The sequence below is a fragment of the Salvelinus fontinalis genome, chromosome 6 (genome assembly GCF_029448725.1).
Source record: "Salvelinus fontinalis isolate EN_2023a chromosome 6, ASM2944872v1, whole genome shotgun sequence".
NCBI classification, from domain to species: Eukaryota; Metazoa; Chordata; class Actinopteri; order Salmoniformes; family Salmonidae; genus Salvelinus; species Salvelinus fontinalis.
The window spans coordinates 2,432,335-2,453,020 of NC_074670.1; the positions used below are offsets into that span (position 1 = coordinate 2,432,335).

The 20,686-nt window shown below is 50.5% G+C and overlaps 1 protein-coding gene across 2 annotated transcripts in view; it reads left to right on the forward strand.

The window, feature by feature from the left end:
- The window catches only part of cdkal1 (CDK5 regulatory subunit associated protein 1-like 1), an 815,078-nt gene that overhangs the window by 253,946 nt on the left and 540,446 nt on the right, over positions 1 to 20,686 (forward strand). For both annotated transcript variants that reach the window (XR_008759828.1, XM_055924595.1), the window contains exon 7: positions 134 to 254. Coding sequence is in view for 1 of the 2 variants with exons in the window: in XM_055924595.1 (XP_055780570.1) it covers positions 134 to 254 (121 nt within the window). In the remaining variant the exon portion in view is untranslated. The remainder of the gene's footprint in view (positions 1 to 133; positions 255 to 20,686) is intronic.

Below are 20,686 nucleotides of genomic sequence, written 5' to 3' on the forward strand. Positions count from 1 at the left end.
CACTCGGTGTCCTGACTAGTATTTGTGTGTGTTGTGTGTGAAGGTCACTCGGTGTCCTGACTAGTATTTGTGTGTGTTGTGTGTGAAGGTCACTTGGTGTCCTGACTAGTATTTGTGTGTGTTGTGTGTGAAGGTCACTCGGTGCGTCTGCTGGGTCAGAAGAAGAACAACGGGAAACGTCTCGGCGGCGCCAGACTGGATCTGCCCAAGATTAGAAAGAATCCTCTGATCGAGATCATATCGATCAATACAGGGTGAGCTGCTACACACACGCACGCACGCACGCACGCACGCACGCACGCACGCACGCACACACGCACGCACACACACACACACACACACACACACACACACACACACAGGTAGCCGGCGACAAACGGGGGGAGGCCAGAGGTAGCTAGCTAGACCAGTGACTGGCTGGCCTCGTCACTCAGAACAGTGACTGGCTGGCCTCGTCACTCAGAACAGTGACTGGCTGGCCTCGTCACTCAGAACAGTGACTGGCTGGCCTCGTCACTCAGAACAGTGACTGGCTGGCCTCGTCACTCAGAACAGTGACTGGCTGGCCTCGTCACTCAGAACAGTGACTGGCTGGCCTCGTCACTCAGAACAGTGACTGGCTGGCCTCGTCACTCAGAGCAGTGACTGGCTGGCCTCGTCACTCAGAACAGTGACTGGCTGGCCTCGTCACTCAGAACAGTGACTGGCTGGCCTCGTCACTCAGAACAGTGACTGGCTGGCCTCGTCACTCAGACTAGGGGGTGGACACTTGAAATGGAAGACTTCCTCATGGCAACAGAGGGGGGGGGGGGGGGGGGTGTCATTGAATGGTGCTGTGTCCCAATACCTACCTGCATGGTCATTTCCCAGGCCAGTAATACATTGTTAAGGTCTGAGGAAGTCAGTGAGTCAGTGAGTGAGTCAGTGAGTGAGTCAGTGAGTGAGTCAGTGAGTGAGTCAGTGAGTGAGTCAGTGAGTGAGTCAGTGAGTGAGTCAATGAGTGAGTGAGTGAGTGAGAGAGGCCATAATAGGACATGTGTCTATTCCTTTGGAATGTTTGTGAGTGTGATTTTGTTTATTTCACTTGCTTTGGTAATGTAAACATGTTTCCCATGTTAATGGATCACCTACCTCCTCTCTCTGTGGGACATGGAGCACCCACCTCCTCTCTCTGTGGGACATGGAGCACCCACCTCCTCTCTCTGTGGGACATGGAGCACCCACCTCCTCTCTATGTGGGACATGGAGCACCCACCTCCTCTCTCTGTGGGACATGGAGCACCCACCTCCTCTCTCTCTGGGATGTAGACCAGCACCCCCCCTTAACCATGCTGCTTCTCTTCTCCACACCATAATCCTGGCTAAGTGTTATTCATCTCATGAAACCTTGATGTGGTTTTCTGTTTGAATACAGAGGAATCCCATGAGGGTTTGATATACAGGCTGGGCCTTCTGACCCAGTAGTACACACATCCATCTGCAAAACAAACACATTTTATCCTCTAACATTCACACAGTCCTGTATAAGTAACCTTGTGGGACGCACAATTCAGTTCCATTCAAAATCCTGTTTACCCAAATCTTAACCCCTAAACCTAACCTTAACCCCTAAACCTAAATCCCCTATAAATAGCATTTGACCTTGTGGTCCCCACAAGTATAGTTAAACACGTCCACACACACAGACACACACCACAGATGAGTGATATTGATGCATTGAAAAGCCCAGAGGGTACAAAAGGTGATGTTTCCAGAGGAGGAAAGCAACCAGGGGCCCCACATGACAGCGCTGAGCTGTAACATCACGCCGTGTCGGTTGGCTGGGAGGCAGAATCACATTGAATTCTCAGGAGATGTTGAATATTTGATAAGTGAGTGAGCGGTAGGTAGGTTTAGAAATCAGTGTCGAATCACCCTCCCATCCTGCAGCTTGAACAGGATCAATTTTACAGCCTCCCTTCATCCCCCTCCTCTCCCCCCGTCCCCTGTCTCCTCCCCCCGTCCATGTCTCCCCCCTTTTCCCCCCATCTCCTCCCCCCGTGCGTCCCCCGTCTCCTCCCCCCGTCCGCCCCCCGTCTCCTCCCCCCGTGCGTCCCCCGTCCGCCCCCCCTCTCCTCCCCCCGTCCGCCCCCCCTCTCCCCCCCGTCCGTCCCCCGTCTCCTCCCCCGTCCGTCCCCCGTCCGTCCCCCCTATCCCCCCCGTCCGTCCCCCCTCTCCCGTCCGTCCGTCCCCCGTCCGTCCCCCCTCTCCCCCCCGTCCGTCCCCCGTCTCCTCCCCCCGTCCGTCCCCCATCCGTCCCCCCTCTCCCCCCCCGTCCGTCCGTCCTCTCCCCCCCCGTCCGTCCGTCCTCTCCCCCCCCCGTCCGTCCCCCCTCTCCCCCCCCGTCCGTCCCCCCTCTCCCCCCCGTCTGTCCCCCGTCTCCTCCCCCCGTCCGTCCCCCGTCTCCCCCTCTGTTGGTGTTTACAGGGCTACCTTTCCTCCTCACACGGGTTCCAACATCAATGGGGTTGTTAATGTTTAATGGAAAAGGCTAATTTCATCAGTTTGAATCAGGAAGGGCCCGTTGTGATTCCTCTCAGGGAATTACCTCAGAGGACCTGGCTTTATCTGCTTTACTTTTATGTTTTAAGTGAAAGGGTGGTATGCACTTACACACACACACACACACACACACACACACACACACACACACACACACACACACACACACACACACACACACACACAGTTACGACCCACTCAGTGGAGGTCAGAATCTGCTGTTTGTAGACAGCCAGAGCAGAGAGAGAAGCCTGTATGTTGTGTGTGTGTGTGTGTGTGTGTGTGTGTGTGTGTGTGTGTGTGTGTGTGTGTGTGTGTGTGTGTGTGTTGTAAAGAACAGCCTGTTAAACCTCTGCTTCATGTCCAGAGCTCTGACCTTTGACCCCCCCTAGGTGAGTCAGAGGAATCCATGCATGTCTCTCTGTATGTGTAGGGAAACAGTGGGGCCTTGTCATTAGGCAGACCAACACATGCAATACTCTTAACCGTCCTCTGCTCAACCCTGCCAACTGATTGGTGCCTGGGGGTACAAAGACTGTGTCATAAACCCCGAAAGTTCCAGAATTCTGGTGAGAAATGGCAGCCATCTTGGTCAGGGAGAAATCCAAACCAGTCTCATTGGAATGAATGTCAGTAGAGTCTGTGAGTGCTATTTTATATGATACTAGAACAGTCCTTGTTGCGTTTACAACGAGTCTAAATCCCGTCATCGGCTGATGTCAGCCGGTTTATGTCTGTGGGTCGACTGCCTTTGTTTGAATGGAACGTTGGCATATCGGCAGCTAATTAGAAAATGTAATGGAATCATTCCTCTAAAACTTGCTAGCTAACACATACAGTGCAGATACAATCTTCAAATTCTTTATTTTACATTATCTTATCACAGCACTGGAAAACCATGGTTTACTAACTCCCTGACAAACATGGCTTTATCCTGTCATAAGAAGGTTCATGACCAATCTAGTATTATAACTGGTTCTTAAAATATATATATATATATATTTCACCTTTATTTAACCAGGTAGACCAGTTGAGAACAAGTTCTCATTTACAACTGCGACCTGGCCAAGATAAAGCAAAGCAGTGCGACACAAACAACAACACAGAGTTACACATAAACAAACATACAGTCAATAACACAATAGACAAAAAGTCTATATACAGCATGTGCAAATGAGGTAGGATAAGGGAGGTAAGGCAATAAATAGGCCATGGTGGCAAAATAATTACAATATACCAATTAAACAATAGAATGGTAGGTGTGCAGAAGATGAATGTGCAATTAGAGATACTGAGATGCAAAGGAGCATAATAACGATATAACAACATGGTGACGAGGTAGGTTCTTCCTCTCTGTATCTGTGATCGTTAGTCAGTGTGTACTCTAAGGGTCCTGCTCAATGGACGACCTCAGATTAGTCTAAAACACATTCGGTTAATTAAACCGTAAGCTCCAGACACAAACATCATAGTGTAAACATTGTCTAGTGCAGACAGGAAGTGTTGCCAGGCAACACGTGGGTTTGTGTGTGCCAGCCATCCAGCCAGTGTGCGTGTGTCTGCATTGAGTGGAGTCCCCTCATGGATACCTAGAGAGACAAGGTTCCTCCCTCTCGGTGTCTGACGGCTGGCAGACCTACCCCAGAGACTCGGGGGATGTGTGTGACTGTGTTCATGCATCCCTGGGAGACCATGGGGGGGAATCAGTCGCTGTCTTTGACGTGGTACCTTTTAATCTGTGGTTTTGTAGAACAACGCTGAGCAACCTCCTCACCCAGCAGCACCACTGGTTAATTAGACACTTCTCCCCACACTCTCTCTCTCTCTTTGTTTGTGTTTGTGTGTAGACTCTTTTTCTGGTTGTCAGGGGAAATGGAAAGAGAGCTTATGGATGTTCTGGTTGTCAGGGGAAACGGAAAGAGAGCCTGTGGATGTTCTGGTTGTCAGGGGAAATGGAAAGAGAGCTTATGGATGTTCTGGTTGTCAGGGGAAACGGAAAGAGAGCCTGTGGATGTTCTGGTTGTCAGGGGAAACGGAAAGAGAGCCTGCGGATGTTCTGGTTGTCAGGGGAAACGGAAAGAGAGCCTATGGATGTTCTGGTTGTCAGGGGAAACGGAAAGAGATATCTAGTTTCAGACCAGTATGTAGGGGGGGGATCTAGTTTCAGGCCAGTATGTAGGGGGATCTAGTTTCAGAGCAGTATGTAAGGGGATCTAGTTTCAGACCAGTATGTAGGGGATCTAGTTTCAGACCAGTATGTAGGGGATCTAGTTTCAGGCCAGTATGTAGGGGGATCTAGTTTTAGACCGGTATGTAGTGGATCTAGTTTTAGACCAGTATGTAGGGGATCTAGTTTCAGACCAGTATGTAGGGGATCTAGTTTCAGGCCAGTATGTAGGGGATCTAGTGTCAGGCCAGTATGTAGGGGATCTAGTTTCAGACCAGTATGTAGATGATCTAGTTTCAGGCCAGTATGTAGGGGATCTAGTTTCAGACCAGTATGTAGAGGATCTAGTTTCAGACCAGTATGTAGGGGATCTAGTTTCAGACCAGTATGTAGAGGATCTAGTTTCAGACCAGTATGTAGGGGGATCTAGTTTCAGACCAGTATGTAGGGGGATCTAGTTTCAGACCAGTATGTAGGGGATCTAGTTTCAGACCAGTATGTAGGGGGATCTAGTTTCAGACCAGTATGTAGGGGATCTAGTTTCACTTAGGGACACATATTTCCCATAGAGGAATATTATCTGCACACAGAAGTAAAACATGTATTTAACTGCTGATAAGGGGACTCTGCAGCTTTTGACTTAATTCCATTGTTCTCTTGGGCGATGTTATTTTCATTTAGTAATAAAATAGTGAAACCTGTAGGCCTGTAGATTAGAATATGAAAGCAAAATAGATTGTCTAGGTCCATCACACACTGGTACTTATTCACATTAATCCCACTATGTTTTTTTTGGGGGGGGGGGGGGGGGGGGGGTTTACCAGATTTGGGTCAAATGTCTGGGATTTACCTCAATAATCTTTGATTTATACTTGTACTGATCAACCGCTGAATGAAATGCTCTCTTTAATGCTCCTAGTATGGTCTTAGTATGGGCCTGCTTTGTCAAAGGTCCCAAATGGCAAACTATTCCCTATGTAGTGGACTAAATGACACCCTATTCCCTATGTAGTGGACTAAATGACACCCTATTCCCTATGTAGTGGACTAAATGACACCCTATTCCCTATGTAGTGGACTAAATGACACCCTATTCCCTATTTAGTGGACTAAATGGCACCCTATTCCCTATGTAGTGGACTAAATGGCACCCTGTTCCCTATGTAGGGGACTACTGTTGACCAGGGCCCTATGTAGGGGACTACTGTTGACCAGGGCCCTATGTAGTGGACTACTGTTGACCAGGGCCCTATGTAGGGGACTACTGGTGACCAGGGCCCTATGTAGGGGACTACTGGTGACCAGGGCCCTATGTAGGGGACTACTGTTGACCAGGGCCCTATGTAGGGGACTACTGTTGACCAGGGCCCTATGTAGGGGACTACTGTTGACCAGGGCCCTATGTAGGGGACTACTGTTGACCAGGGCCCTATGTAGGGGACTACTGTTGACCAGGGCCCTATGTAGGGGACTACTGTTGACCAGGGCCCTATGTAGGGGACTACTGGTGACCAGGGCCCTATGTAGGGGACTACTGGTGACCAGGGCCCTATGTAGGGGACTACTGGTGACCAGGGCCCTATGTAGGGGACTACTGGTGACCAGGGCCCTATGTAGGGGACTACTGGTGACCAGGGCCCTATGTAGGGGACTACTGTTGACCAGGGCCCTATGTAGTGGACTACTGTTGACCAGGGCCCTATGTAGGGGACTACTGTTGACCAGGGCCCTATGTAGGGGACTACTGTTGACCAGGGCCCTATGTAGGGGACTACTGGTGACCAGGGCCCTATGTAGGGGACTACTGTTGACCAGGGCCCTATGTAGGGGACTACTGTTGACCAGGGCCCTATGTAGGGGACTACTGTTGACCAGGGCCCTATGTAGGGGACTACTGTTGACCAGGGCCCTATGTATGGGACTACTGTTGACCAGGGCCCTATGTAGGGGACTACTGTTGACCAGGGCCCTATGTAGGGGACTACTGGTGACCAGGGCCCTATGTAGGAGACAACTGTTGACCAGGGCCCTATGTAGGGGACTACTGTTGACCAGGGCCCTATGTAGGGGACTACTGTTGACCAGGGCCCTATGTAGGGGACTACTGGTGACCAGGGCCCTATGTAGGAGACAACTGTTGACCAGGGCCCTATGTAGGGGACTACTGTTGACCAGGGACCTATGTAGGGGACTACTGCCCCGTTTCATACTGCCACGTTTCATACCGCCCCGTGTCATACTGCCCCGTGTCATACTGCCCCGTTTCATACTGCCACGTTTCATACTGCCCCGTTTCATACTGCCACGTTTCATACTGCCACGTTTCATACTGCCCCGTTTCATACTGCCACGTTTCATACTGACCCGTTTCATACTGCCACGTTTCATACGCCCCTTCAACTTTGAAAATAGCTTTAAAGCACACAGAATAGTTGTCGAACACGATTGTTTATTAAGCGTAATTTTTCCTTAACACGGCCCCCCCCATCCCCAAACACTGACGAGATGAGTCCAGTTTCTGTCTCAAAGTACACGACCCTGTCCTCCTTCAATATATCTGCCCCTGTCTTCAGTAATAATATCCCACTATCCTCCCTGTCTTCAGTAATAATATCCCACTATCCTCCCTGCCTTCAGTAATAATATCCCACTATCCTCCCTGCCTTCAGTAATAATATCCCACTATCCTCCCTGCCTTCAGTAATAATATCCCACTATCCTCCCTGCCTTCAGTAATAATATCCCACTATCCTCCCTGCCTTCAATAATAATATCCCACTATCCTCCCTGCCTTCAGTAATAATGTCCCACTATCCTCCCTGCCTTCAATAATAATATCCCACTATCCTCCCTGCCTTCAGTAATAATATCCCACTATCCTCCCTGCCTTCAGTAATAATATCCCACTGACTGTATCCTCCCTGCCTTCAGTAATAATATCCCACTATCCTCCGTGCCTTCAGTAATAATATCCCACTATCCTCCCTGCCTTCAGTAATAATATCCCACTATCCTCCCTGCCTTCAGTAATAATATCCCACTATCCTCCCTGCCTTCAGTAATAATATCCCACTATCCTCCCTGCCTTCAGTAATAATATCCCACTATCCTCCCTGCCTTCAGTAATAATATCCCACTGACTGTATCCTCCCTGCCTTCAATAATAATATCCCACTATCCTCCCTGCCTTCAGTAATAATATCCCACTATCCTCCCTGCCTTCAATAATAATATCCCACTATCCTCCCTGCCTTCAGTAATAATATCCCACTATCCTCCCTGCCTTCAGTAATAATATCCCACTATCCTCCCTGCCTTCAGTAATAATATCCCACTATCCTCCCTGCCTTCAGTAATAATATCCCACTATCCTCCCTGCCTTCAGTAATAATATCCCACTATCCTCCCTGCCTTCAGTAATAATATCCCACTATCCTCCCTGCCTTCAGTAATAATATCCCACTATCCTCCCTGCCTTCAGTAATAATATCCCACTATCCTCCCTGCCTTCAGTAATAATATCCCACTATCCTCCCTGCCTTCAGTAATAATATCCCACTATCCTCCCTGCCTTCAGTAATAATATCCCACTATCCTCCCTGCCTTCAGTAATAATATCCCACTATCCTCCCTGCCTTCAGTAATAATATCCCACTATCCTCCCTGCCTTCAGTAATAATATCCCACTATCCTCCCTGCCTTCAGTAATAATATCCCACTATCCTCCCTGCCTTCAGTAATAATATCCCACTATCCTCCCTGCCTTCAGTAATAATATCCCACTATCCTCCCTGCCTTTAGTAATAATATCCCACTATCCTCCCTGCCTTCAGTAATAATATCCCACTATCCTCCCTGCCTTCAGTAATAATATCCCACTATCCTCCCTGCCTTCAGTAATAATATCCCACTGACTGTATCCTCCCTGCCTTCAATAATAATATCCCACTATCCTCCCTGCCTTCAGTAATAATATCCCACTATCCTCCCTGCCTTCAGTAATAATATCCCACTATCCTCCCTGCCTTCAGTAATAATATCCCACTATCCTCCCTGCCTTCAATGATAATATCCCACTATCCTCCCTGCCTTCAGTAATAATATCCCACTATCCTCCCTGCCTTCAGTAATAATATCCCACTATCCTCCCTGCCTTCAGTAATAATATCCCACTATCCTCCCTGCCTTCAGTAATAATATCCCACTATCCTCCCTGCCTTCAGTAATAATATCCCACTATCCTCCCTGCCTTCAGTAATAATATCCCACTGACTGTATCCTCCCTGCCTTCAGTAATAATATCCCACTATTCTCCCTGCCTTCAGTAATAATATCCCACTATCCTCCCTGCCTTCAGTAATAATATCCCACTATCCTCCCTGCCTTCAGTAATAATATCCCACTATCCTCCCTGCCTTCAGTAATAATATCCCACTATCCTCCCTGCCTTCAGTAATAATATCCCACTGACTGTATCCTCCCTGCCTTCAGTAATAATATCCCACTGACTGTATCCTCCCTGCCTTCAGTAATAATATCCCACTATCCTCCCTGCCTTCAGTGATAATATCCCACTATCCTCCCTGCCTTCAGTAATAATATCCCACTATCCTCCCTGCCTTCAGTAATAATATCCCACTATCCTCCCTGCCTTCAGTAATAATATCCCACTATCCTCCCTGCCTTCAGTAATAATATCCCACTATCCTCCCTGCCTTCAGTAATAATATCCCACTATCCTCCCTGCCTTCAGTAATAATATCCCACTATCCTCCCTGCCTTCAGTAATAATATCCCACTATCCTCCCTGCCTTCAGTAATAATATCCCACTATCCTCCCTGCCTTCAGTAATAATATCCCACTATCCTCCCTGCCTTCAGTAATAATATCCCACTATCCTCCCTGCCTTCAGTAATAATATCCCACTATCCTCCCTGCCTTCAGTAATAATATCCCACTGACTGTATCCTCCCTGCCTTCAGTAATAATATCCCACTATCCTCCCTGTCTTCAGTAATAATATCCCACTATCCTCCCTGCCTTCAGTAATAATATCCCACTATCCTCCCTGCCTTCAGTAATAATATCCCACTATCCTCCCTGCCTTCAATAATAATATCCCACTATCCTCCCTGCCTTCAGTAATAATATCCCACTGACTGTATCCTCCCTGTCTTCAGTAATAATATCCCACTGACTGTATCCTCCCTCCCTTCAATAATAATATCCCACTATCCTCCCTGCCTTCAATAATAATATCCCACTATCCTCCCTGCCTTCAGTAATAATATCCCACTATCCTCCCTGCCTTCAGTAATAATATCCCACTGACTGTATCCTCCCTGCCTTCAGTAATAATATCCCACTGACTGTATCCTCCCTCCCTTCAATAATAATATCCCACTATCCTCCCTGCCTTCAGTAATAATATCCCACTATCCTCCCTGCCTTCAGTAATAATATCCCACAATCCTCCCTGCCTTCAGTAATAATATCCCACTATCCTCCCTGCCTTCAATAATAATATCACACTATCCTCCCTGCCTTCAGTAATAATATCCCACTATCCTCCCTGCCTTCAGTAATAATATCCCACTATCCTCCCTGCCTTCAGTAATAATATCCCACTATCCTCCCTACCTTCAGTAATAATATCCCACAATCCTCCCTGCCTTCAGTAATAATATCCCACTGTCCTCCCTGCCTTCAGTAATAATATCCCACTATCCTCCCTGCCTTCAGTAATAATATCCCACTATCCTCCCTGCCTTCAGTAATAATATCCCACTGACTGTATCCTCCCTGTCTTCAGTAATAATATCCCACTATCCTCCCTGTCTTCAGTAATAATATCCCACTATCCTCCCTGCCTTCAGTAATAATATCCCACTGACTGTATCCTCCCTGTCTTCAGTAATAATATCCCACTGACTGTATCCTCCCTGCCTTCAGTAATAATATCCCACTGACTGTATCCTCCCTGCCTTCAGTAATAATATCCCACTATCCTCCCTGCCTTCAGTAATAATATCCCACTATCCTCCCTGTCTTCAGTAATAATATCCCACTATCCTCCCTGCCTTCAGTAATAATATCCCACTATCCTCCCTGCCTTCAGTAATAATATCCCACTATCCTCCCTGCCTTCAGTAATAATATCCCACTATCCTCTCTGCCTTCAGTAATAATATCCCACTATCCTCCCTGCCTTCAGTAATAATATCCCACTATCCTCCCTGCCTTCAGTAATAATATCCCACTATCCTCCCTGCCTTCAGTAATAATATCCCACTATCCTCCCTGCCTTCAGTAATAATATCCCACTATCCTCCCTGCCTTCAGTAATAATATCCCACTATCCTCCCTGCCTTCAGTAATAATATCCCACTATCCTCCCTGCCTTCAGTAATAATATCCCACTATCCTCCCTGCCTTCAGTAATAATATCCCACTATCCTCCCTGCCTTCAGTAATAATATCCCACTGACTGTATCCTCCCTGCCTTCAGTAATAATATCCCACTGACTGTATCCTCCCTGCCTTCAGTAATAATATCCCACTATCCTCCCTGCCTTCAGTAATAATATCCCACTATCCTCCCTGCCTTCAATAATAATATCCCACTATCCTCCCTGCCTTCAGTAATAATATCCCACTATCCTCCCTGCCTTCAGTAATAATATCCCACTGACTGTATCCTCCCTGCCTTCACAGATGTTCTAGCCCAGAGTGGTGATCATTTCTGGGGTAAAGCGTCTCCAGTGCCTGGCCTGGCCCTGGCTGTCTTAATCCTCCAGTAACAGTGTAACACAGGCAGCTCTAATACACTGTGATGTGTGGCTCCCAGCAAATTGCTCTGCCACTCAGGCTGAGACTCAGCCGCAGAGGCGATCGTAGAACAGCGGTGACCTTTTGACCCCTGTATCCAACCGGTTGTTGAGCTTTCGACTCTAGCTGTGAAATTTGACCTTTCTCCGCTTGGCAGTGAGGTATGATTTGTGACACCAGAGCTAGACACCACACACAAACACAGATCCTGCTGTCTCACCCGATCTCGTCTCCTTATTTCTCTCCTCTCTCTCTCTCTCTCTCTCTCACTCTTTCTACTAGGGGTGTACTGGTACCTCGGTTCAGTTCACACTGTGAACCTGAATGAGTACATCAAACACAAGGCCTATAGGCTATGCCTGCCCTGTGTTGTATGCCTGTTGAGTAAAGCTGAGCTGGAAAAAACATTTCAGGCTTTTCCCTTCGAACAACTACAGCTGGTTGGAATTCAAATTCAAATCTTAACTGCCGCATTTCAAACTGTTGTTGTTGTTGTGAGACGCACCTGGAAACTAGTTCTGTAGGAGAACCAGCGGTGGGGTTGATAAACCTGGAAACTAGTTCTGTAGGAGGACCAGCGGTGGGGTTGATAAACCTGGAAACTAGTTCTGTAGGAGGACCAGCGGTGGGGTTGATAAACCTGGAAACTAGTTCTGAAGGAGGACCGGCGGTGGGGTTGATAAACCTGGAAACTAGTTCTGTAGGAGGACCAGCGGTGGGGTTGATAAACCTGGAAACTAGTTCTGTAGGAGGACCAGCGGTGGGGTTGATAAACCTGGAAACTAGTTCTGTAGGAGGACCAGCGGTGGGGTTGATAAACCTGGAAACTAGTTCTGTAGGAGGACCAGCGGTGGGGTTGATAAACCTGGAAACTAGTTCTGTAGGAGGACCAGCGGTGGGGTTGATAAACCTGGAAACTAGTTCTGTAGGAGGACCAGCGGTGGGGTTGATAAACCTGGAAACTAGTTCTGTAGGAGGACCAGCGGTGGGGTTGATAAACCTGGAAACAAGTTCTGTAGGAGGACCAGCGGCTGATAAACCTGGAAACTAGTTCTGAAGGAGGACCAGCGGTGGGGTTGATAAACCTGGAAACTAGTTCTGAAGGAGGACCAGCGGTGGGGTTGATAAACCTGGAAACTAGTTCTGTAGGAGGACCAGCGGTGGGGTTGATAAACCTGGAAACTAGTTCTGTAGGAGGACCAGCGGTGTGGTTGATAAACCTGGAAACTAGTTCTGAAGGAGGACCAGCGGTGGGGTTGATAAACCTGGAAACTAGTTCTGAAGGAGGACCAGCGGTGGGGTTGATAAACCTGGAAACTAGTTCTGAAGGAGGACCAGCGGTGGGGTTGATAAACCTGGAAACTAGTTCTGAAGGAGGACCAGCGGTGGGGTTGATAAACCTGGAAACTAGTTCTGTAGGAGGACCAGCGGTGGGGTTGATAAACCTGGAAACTAGTTCTGTAGGAGGACCAGCGGTGTGGTTGATAAACCTGGAAACTAGTTCTGAAGGAGGACCAGCGGTGGGGTTGATGAACCTGGAAACTAGTTCTGTAGGAGGACCAGCGGTGGGGTTGATAAACCTGGAGACTAGTTCTGAAGGAGGACCAGCGGTGGGGTTGATAAACCTGGAAACTAGTTCTGAAGGAGGACCAGCGGTGGGGTTGATAAACCTGGAATATTCTCCGTCATCGATTTAAATCTCCGGTTTGGGAACGTTTTGTCTTCTCAGTAGATTACAGCGGTGATGGACAGAGAGAGTGTGTCTCCACGACTCAAGCAGAATAGTTGATGCAGCAGACAACACCTCAGACATGTTGACACATTTCCGCTGACATCACCCCAGTAATCCCACCGGAGAAAGACAGAAACGCAAAAACAACAGTCGTCTCCTCTGCATTCAACCTCCCGACTTTGTCCTCCCCTCTGCATTCAACCTCCCGACTTTGTCCTCCCCTCTGCATTCAACCTCCCGACTTTGTCCTCCCCTCTGCATTCAACCTCCCGACTTTGTCCTCCCCTCTGCATTCAACCTCCCGACTTTGTCCTCCCCTCTGCATTCAACCTCCCGACTTTGTCCTCCCCTCTGCATTCAACCTCCCGACTTTGTCCTCCCCTCTGCATTCAACCTCCCGACTTTGTCCTCCCCTCTGCATTCAAGCAGCCCTTCGCAGCTGATTCTGACCGGGACAAAGACATTACGAGAGCAGTAGGTGTGTTTTAAAGCTGCGGACATGTGCCCTTTCCCGGTGGTTGAGTAGAATACGGTGTTTCAGCACCTGGTGAACGTGTTCGAGCCACGCTATTAACTTTGTCCTCTCGCACCCGTTTCTGCGGACAGGTAGTACCCGCTCACTATAAACAAACTAAAGCCAACGTTTTCAGTGATTTGACCCAATGCACCCTGGGTTGTGCTGACTACAGATGGATGGAGCTCCAGGGCTACGGAGAGCGACTAAACCGGAACATCCAATCACATTACTCCGGAGTAGGAAATGACAAGTACCGCTCTACAGACACGCCCCCTTTTTGACAGTCACACAAGTGTTTGAATTTGTATCTTAGTAAGGAAACATATCTGTTGTCCCCTCAGGCTAGGGGGAGTAGGCTACAGTATCTACCAACCCTGAGGGGGGAGTCTAACCCCCCCCCCCCCCAGGACAGTGACTGTTGTTCCCTCAGGCTGGGGGGAGTAGGCTACAGTATCTACCAACCCTGAGGGGGGAGTCTAACCCCCCCCCCCCCCAGGACAGTGACTGTTGTTCCCTCAGGCTGGGGGGAGTAGGCTACAGTATCTACCAACCCTGAGGGGGGAGTCTAACCCCCCCCCCCCCCCCAGGACAGTGACTGTTGTTCCCTCAGGCTGGGGGGAGTAGGCTACAGTATCTACCAACCCTGAGGGGGGAGTCTAACCCCCCCCCCCCCCCCCCAGGACAGTGACTGTTGTTCCCTCAGGCTGGGGGGAGTAGGCTACAGTATCTACCAACCCTGAGGGGGGAGTCTAACCCCCCCCCCCCCCCCCAGGACAGTGACTGTTGTTCCCTCAGGCTGGGGGGAGTAGGCTACAGTATCTACCAACCCTGAGGGGGGAGTCTAACCCCCCCCCCCCCCCCCCCCCAGGACAGTGACTGTTGTCCCCTCAGGGAGTAGGCTACAGTATCTACCAACCCTGAGGGGGGAGTCTAACCCCCCCCCCCCCCCCCCCCCCCCCCCAGGACAGTGACTGTTGTCCCCTCAGGCTGGGGGAGTAGGCTACAGTATCTACCAACCCTGAGGGGGGAGTCTAACCCCCCACCCCCCCAGGACAGTGACTGTTGTCCCCAGATGGCAGTGGGGTCATTAGCTCAGTACCTAACTGTGTCGTGGTCAATCACCGGGGGGAACCAGGTCAAGCTGATCAACTTGTTTTTCCTGGTTGGATTTGGTGGGATTTAAATAAATTATAATAATCTCCTCCATTTCATTATTGGGATCTTGTAGATTTGTGTGTAACCCTCCTATTGCATCAGTTATTGACGATATCCTGTTTCACACTTCCTGTTAACAATAGAATAATGCACACAGAACCATCCAAAATAACTATGTATTTATGCACTTTAACTTCATTACAAACCGTCATCAAAAACACATGAATCAGATTTGTCCTAAAATCCTACAAAATCATCACATCAGAATGATCATCTGAATGACATCTCAGTTACCCAGGCGCCTCAGTCACCCTGGCGCCTCAGTCACCCTGGCGCCTCAGTCACCCTGGCACCTCAGTTTTACCTGGCGCCTCAGTTACCCAGGCGCCTCAGTCACCCTGGCGCCTCAGTCACCCTGGCGCCTCAGTCACCCTGGTGCCTCAGTCACCCTGGTGCCTCAGTCACCCTGGTGCCTCAGTCACCCTGGTGCCTCAGTCACCCTGGCACCTCAGTCACCCTGGCACCTCAGTCACCCTGGCACCTCAGTTTTACCTGGCGACTCAGTCACCCTGGCGCCTCAGTCACCCTGGCGCCTCAGTTTTACCTGGCGCCTCAGTTACCCAGGCGCCTCAGTCACCCTGGCGCCTCAGTCACCCTGGCGCCTCAGTCACCCTGGCGCCTCAGTCACCCTGGCGCCTCAGTCACCCTGGCACCTCAGTCACCCTGGCACCTCAGTCACCCTGGCACCTCAGTCACCCTGGCACCTCAGTCACCCTGGCACCTCAGTTTTACCTGGTGCCTCAGTCACCCTGGCGCCTCAGTTACCCAGGCGCCTCAGTCACCCTGGCGCCTCAGTCACCCTGGCAACTCCTCCCATCCCTCTTGCCATTGGTTATCTGGCTACTCATATCCCACATGCCATTGGCCAGCTGTTTAGCCATTCCCGCTCAGTGAGAGTGTTGTGAATCGTGAGACAGATCAACAGCATCATACTGACAACACATCTCAGTTGAGAAATCCTATTGGTCAGTGAAGGGGACTAGTCCGGTCCTGTCAGTGTGTTGTGATCAGTCAGCCAGTGCCGCCCAATCATCAGACTGACAGGCACATAACAGTCCTCCCTCCAGATGGCCCGTCTCGCTACAGACACGTCACATTACAGTCCTCCCTCCAGAGGGCCCGTCTCGCTCCAGACACGTCACATTACAGTCCTCCCTCCAGAGGGCCCGTCTCGCTCCAGACACGTCACATTACAGTCCTCCCTCCAGAGGGCCCGTCTCGCTACAGACACGTCACATTACAGTCCTCCCTCCAGATGGCCCGTCTCGCTACAGACACGTCACATTACAGTCCTCCCTCCAGAGGGCCCGTCTCGCTACAGACACGTCACATTACAGTCCTCCCTCCAGAGGGCCCGTCTCGCTACAGACACGTCACATTACAGTCCTCCCTCCAGATGGCCTGTCTCGCTACAGACACGTCACATTACAGTCCTCCCTCCAGATGGCCTGTCTCGCTACAGACACGTCACATTACAGTCCTCCCTCCAGATGGCCCGTCTCGCTCCAGACACGTCACATTACAGTCCTCCCTCCAGATGGCCTGTCTCGCTCCAGACACGTCACATTACAGTCCTCCCTCCAGATGGCCCGTCTCGCTCCAGACACGTCACATTACAGTCCTCCCTCCAGATGGCCTGTCTCGCTACAGACACGTCACATTACAGTCCTCCCTCCAGAGGGCCCGTCTCGCTACAGACACGTCACATTACAGTCCTCCCTCCAGATGGCCTGTCTCGCTACAGACACGTCACATTACAGTCCTCCCTCCAGATGGCCTGTCTCGCTCCAGACACGTCACATTACAGTCCTCCCTCCAGATGGCCTGTCTCGCTACAGACACGTCACATTACAGTCATCCCTCCAGATGGCCTGTCTCGCTACAGACACGTCACATTACAGTCCTCCCTCCAGATGGCCTGTCTCGCTCCAGACACGTCACATTACAGTCCTCCCTCCAGATGGCCTGTCTCGCTCCAGACACGTCACATAACAGTCCTCCCTCCAGATGGCCCGTCTCGCTCCAGACACGTCACATAACAGTCCTCCCTCCAGATGGCCTGTCTCGCTCCAGACACGTCACATAACAGTCCTCCCTCCAGATGGCCTGTCTCGCTCCAGACACGTCACATTACAGTCATCCCTCCAGATGGCCTGTCTCGCTACAGACACGTCACATTACAGTCCTCCCTCCAGATGGCCCGTCTCGCTCCAGACACGTCACATTACAGTCATCCCTCCAGAGGGCCCGTCTCGCTACAGACACGTCACATTACAGTCCTCCCTCCAGATGGCCTGTCTCGCTCCAGACACGTCACATTACAGTCCTCCCTCCAGATGGCCTGTCTCGCTCCAGACACGTCACATTACAGTCCTCCCTCCAGATGGCCTGTCTCGCTCCAGACACGTCACATTACAGTCCTCCCTCCAGATGGCCCGTCTCGCTCCAGACACGTCACATTACAGTCCTCCCTCCAGATGGCCTGTCTCGCTCCAGACACGTCACATTACAGTCCTCCCTCCAGAGGGCCCGTCTCGCTCCAGACACGTCACATTTAGTTTTCCAGTCCGGTGGTCCATCAGCAGGGTGCTCTTTACAGAATCACTGGGCTAACTGTCTCAGCCCTGTGTGGTGTCTACTGTCCCCCTCTAATACCACTGTCTCAGCCCTGTGTGGTGTCTACTATCCCCCTCTAATACCACTGTCTCAGCCCTGTGTGGTGTCTACTGTCCCACTCTAATACCACTGTCTCAGCCCTGTGTGGTGTCTACTGTCCCCCTCTAATACCACGGTCTCAGCCCTGTGTGGTGTCTACTGTCCCCCTCTAATACCACTGTCTCAGTCCTGTGTGGTGTCTACTGTCCCCCTCTAATACCACTGTCTCAGCCCTGTGTGGTGTCTGCTGTCCCACTCTAATACCACTGTCTCAGCCCTGTGTGGTGTCTACTGTCCCCCTCTAATACCACTGTCTCAGCCCTGTGTGGTGTCTACTGTCCCACTCTAATACCACTGTCTCAGCCCTGTGTGGTGTCTGCTGTCCCCCTCTAATACCACTGTCTCAGCCCTGTGTGGTGTCTACTGTCCCCCTCTAATACCACTGTCTAAGCCCTGTGTGGTGTCTACTGTCCCCCTCTAATACCACTGTCTCAGCCCTGTGTGGTGTCTACTGTCCCACTCTAATACCACTGTCTCAGCCCTGTGTGGTGTCTGCTGTCCCCCTCTAATACCCCTGTCTCAGCCCTGTGTGGTGTCTGCTGTCCCCCTCTAATACCCCTGTCTCAGCCCTGTGTGGTGTCTACTGTCCCCCTCTAATACCACTGTCTCAGCCCTGTGTGGTGTCTACTGTCCCACTCTAATACCACTGTCTCAGCCCTGTGTGGTGTCTGCTGTCCCCCTCTAATACCACTGTCTCAGTCCTGTGTGGTGTCTACTGTCCCCCTCTAATACCACTGTCTCAGCCCTGTGTGGTGTCTACTGTCCCCCTCTAATACCACTGTCTCAGCCCTGTGTGGTGTCTACTGTCCCACTCTAATACCACTGTCTCAGCCCTGTGTGGTGTCTACTGTCCCCCTCTAATACCACTGTCTCAGCCCTGTGTGGTGTCTACTGTCCCCCTCTAATACCACTGTGTCTCAGCCCTGTGTGGTGTCTACTGTCCCCCTCTAATACCACTGTCTCAGCCCTGTGTGGTGTCTGCTGTCCCCCTCTAATACCACTGTCTCAGCCCTGTGTGGTGTCTGCTGTCCCCCTCTAATACCACTGTCTCAGCCCTGTGTGGTGTCTACTGTCCCCCTCTAATACCACTGTCTCAGCCCTGTGTGGTGTCTACTGTCCCCCTCTAATACCACTGTGGCTCAGCCCTGCTGTTCTACTGTACATTCAGTCCCCCTGCTATTCTACTGTACAGTCAGTCCCTCTGCTGTTCTGCTGTACAGTCAGTCCCCCTGCTTTTCTACTGTACAGTCAGTCCCTCTGCTATTCTACTGTACATTCAGTCCCCCTGCTGTTCTGCTGTACAGTCAGTCCCTCTGCTGTTCTACTGTACAGTCAGTCCCTCTGCTGTTCTACTGTACAGTCAGTCCCTCTGCTGTTCTGCTGTACAGTCAGTCCCTCTGCTGGTCTACTCTACAGTCAGTCCCTCTGCTGTACAGTCAGTCCCTCTGCTGTTCTACTGTACAGTCAGTCCCTCTGCTGTTCTACTGTACAGTCAGTCCCTCTGCTGTTCTACTGTACAGTCAGTCCCTCTGCTGTTCTACTGTACAGTCAGTCCCTCTGCTATTCTGCTGTACAGTCAGTCCCTCTGCTGTTCTACTGTACAGTCAGTCCCTCTGCTGTTCTACTGTACAGTCAGTCCCTCTGCTGTTCTACTGTACAGTCAGTCCCTCTGCTGTTCTACTGTACAGTCAGTCCCTCTGCTGTTCTACTGTACAGTCAGTCCCTCTGCTGTTCTACTGTACAGTCAGTCCCTCTGCTGTTCTACTGTACAGTCAGTCCCTCTGCTGGTCTACTGTACAGTCAGTCCCTCTGCTGTTCTACTGTACAGTCAGTCCCTCTGCTGGTCTACTGTACAGTCAGTCCCTCTGCACAGCGATGTAATGAAACATAGAAGAGAACAGGAGAGTCATCTTTGTAGAAAGCGTTGTGTTTTCTGGTCAATACAGCCCAGATGTTGTTGTGGTAAAATAGGTTGGTTTTTACGCTGCCAACTAAGGTCACGTTCATGTTCCATCTGAAATGGCCCCGTTGACGTCCTCGGATCAAACATGACTTTAAGTGCCTTTAAATAATTCAGGTGCTGTAACTTGAAATGAAACAGGGAAGTGGTTGACAAGAACAATCCATCAGTCCTCATCATTGTGTTACTGAGACTGGCTGGCCTCTTGTCTCTGTTAGACTGGCTGGCCTCTTGTCTCTGTTAGACTGGCTGGCCTCTTGTCTCTGTTAGACTGGCTGGCCTCTTGTCTCTGTTAGACTGGCTGGCCTCTTGTCTCTGTTAGACTGGCTGGCCTCTTGTCTCTGTTAGACTGGCTGGCCTCTTGTCTCTGTTAGACTGGCTGGCCTCTTGTCTCTGTTAGACTGGCTGGCCTCTTGTCTCTGTTAGACTGGCTGGCCTCTTGTCTCTGTTAGACTGGCTGGCCTCTTGTCTCTGTTAGACTGGCTGGCCTCTTGTCTCTGTTAGACTGGCTGGCCTCTTGTCTCTGTTAGACTGGCTGGCCTCTTGTCTCTGTTAGACTGGCTGGCCTCTTGTCTCTGTTAGACTGGCTGGCCTCTTGTCTCTGTTAGACTGGCTGGCCTCTTGTCTCTGTTAGACTGGCTGGCCTCTTGTCTCTGTTAGACTGGCTGGCCTCTTGTCTCTGTTAGACTGGCTGGCCTCTTGTCTCTGTTAGACTGGCTGGCCTCTTGTCTCTGTTAGACTGGCTGGCCTCTTGTCTCTGTTAGACTGGCTGGCCTCTTGTCTCTGTTAGACTGGCTGGCCTCTTGTCTCTGTTAGACTGGCTGGCCTCTTGTCTCTGTTAGACTGGCTGGCCTCTTGTCTCTGTTAGACTGGCTGGCCTCTTGTCTCTGTTAGACTGGCTGGCCTCTTGTCTCTGTTAGACTGGCTGGCCTCTTGTCTCTGTTAGACTGGCTGGCCTCTTGTCTCTGTTAGACTGGCTGGCCTCTTGTCTCTGTTAGACTGGCTGGCCT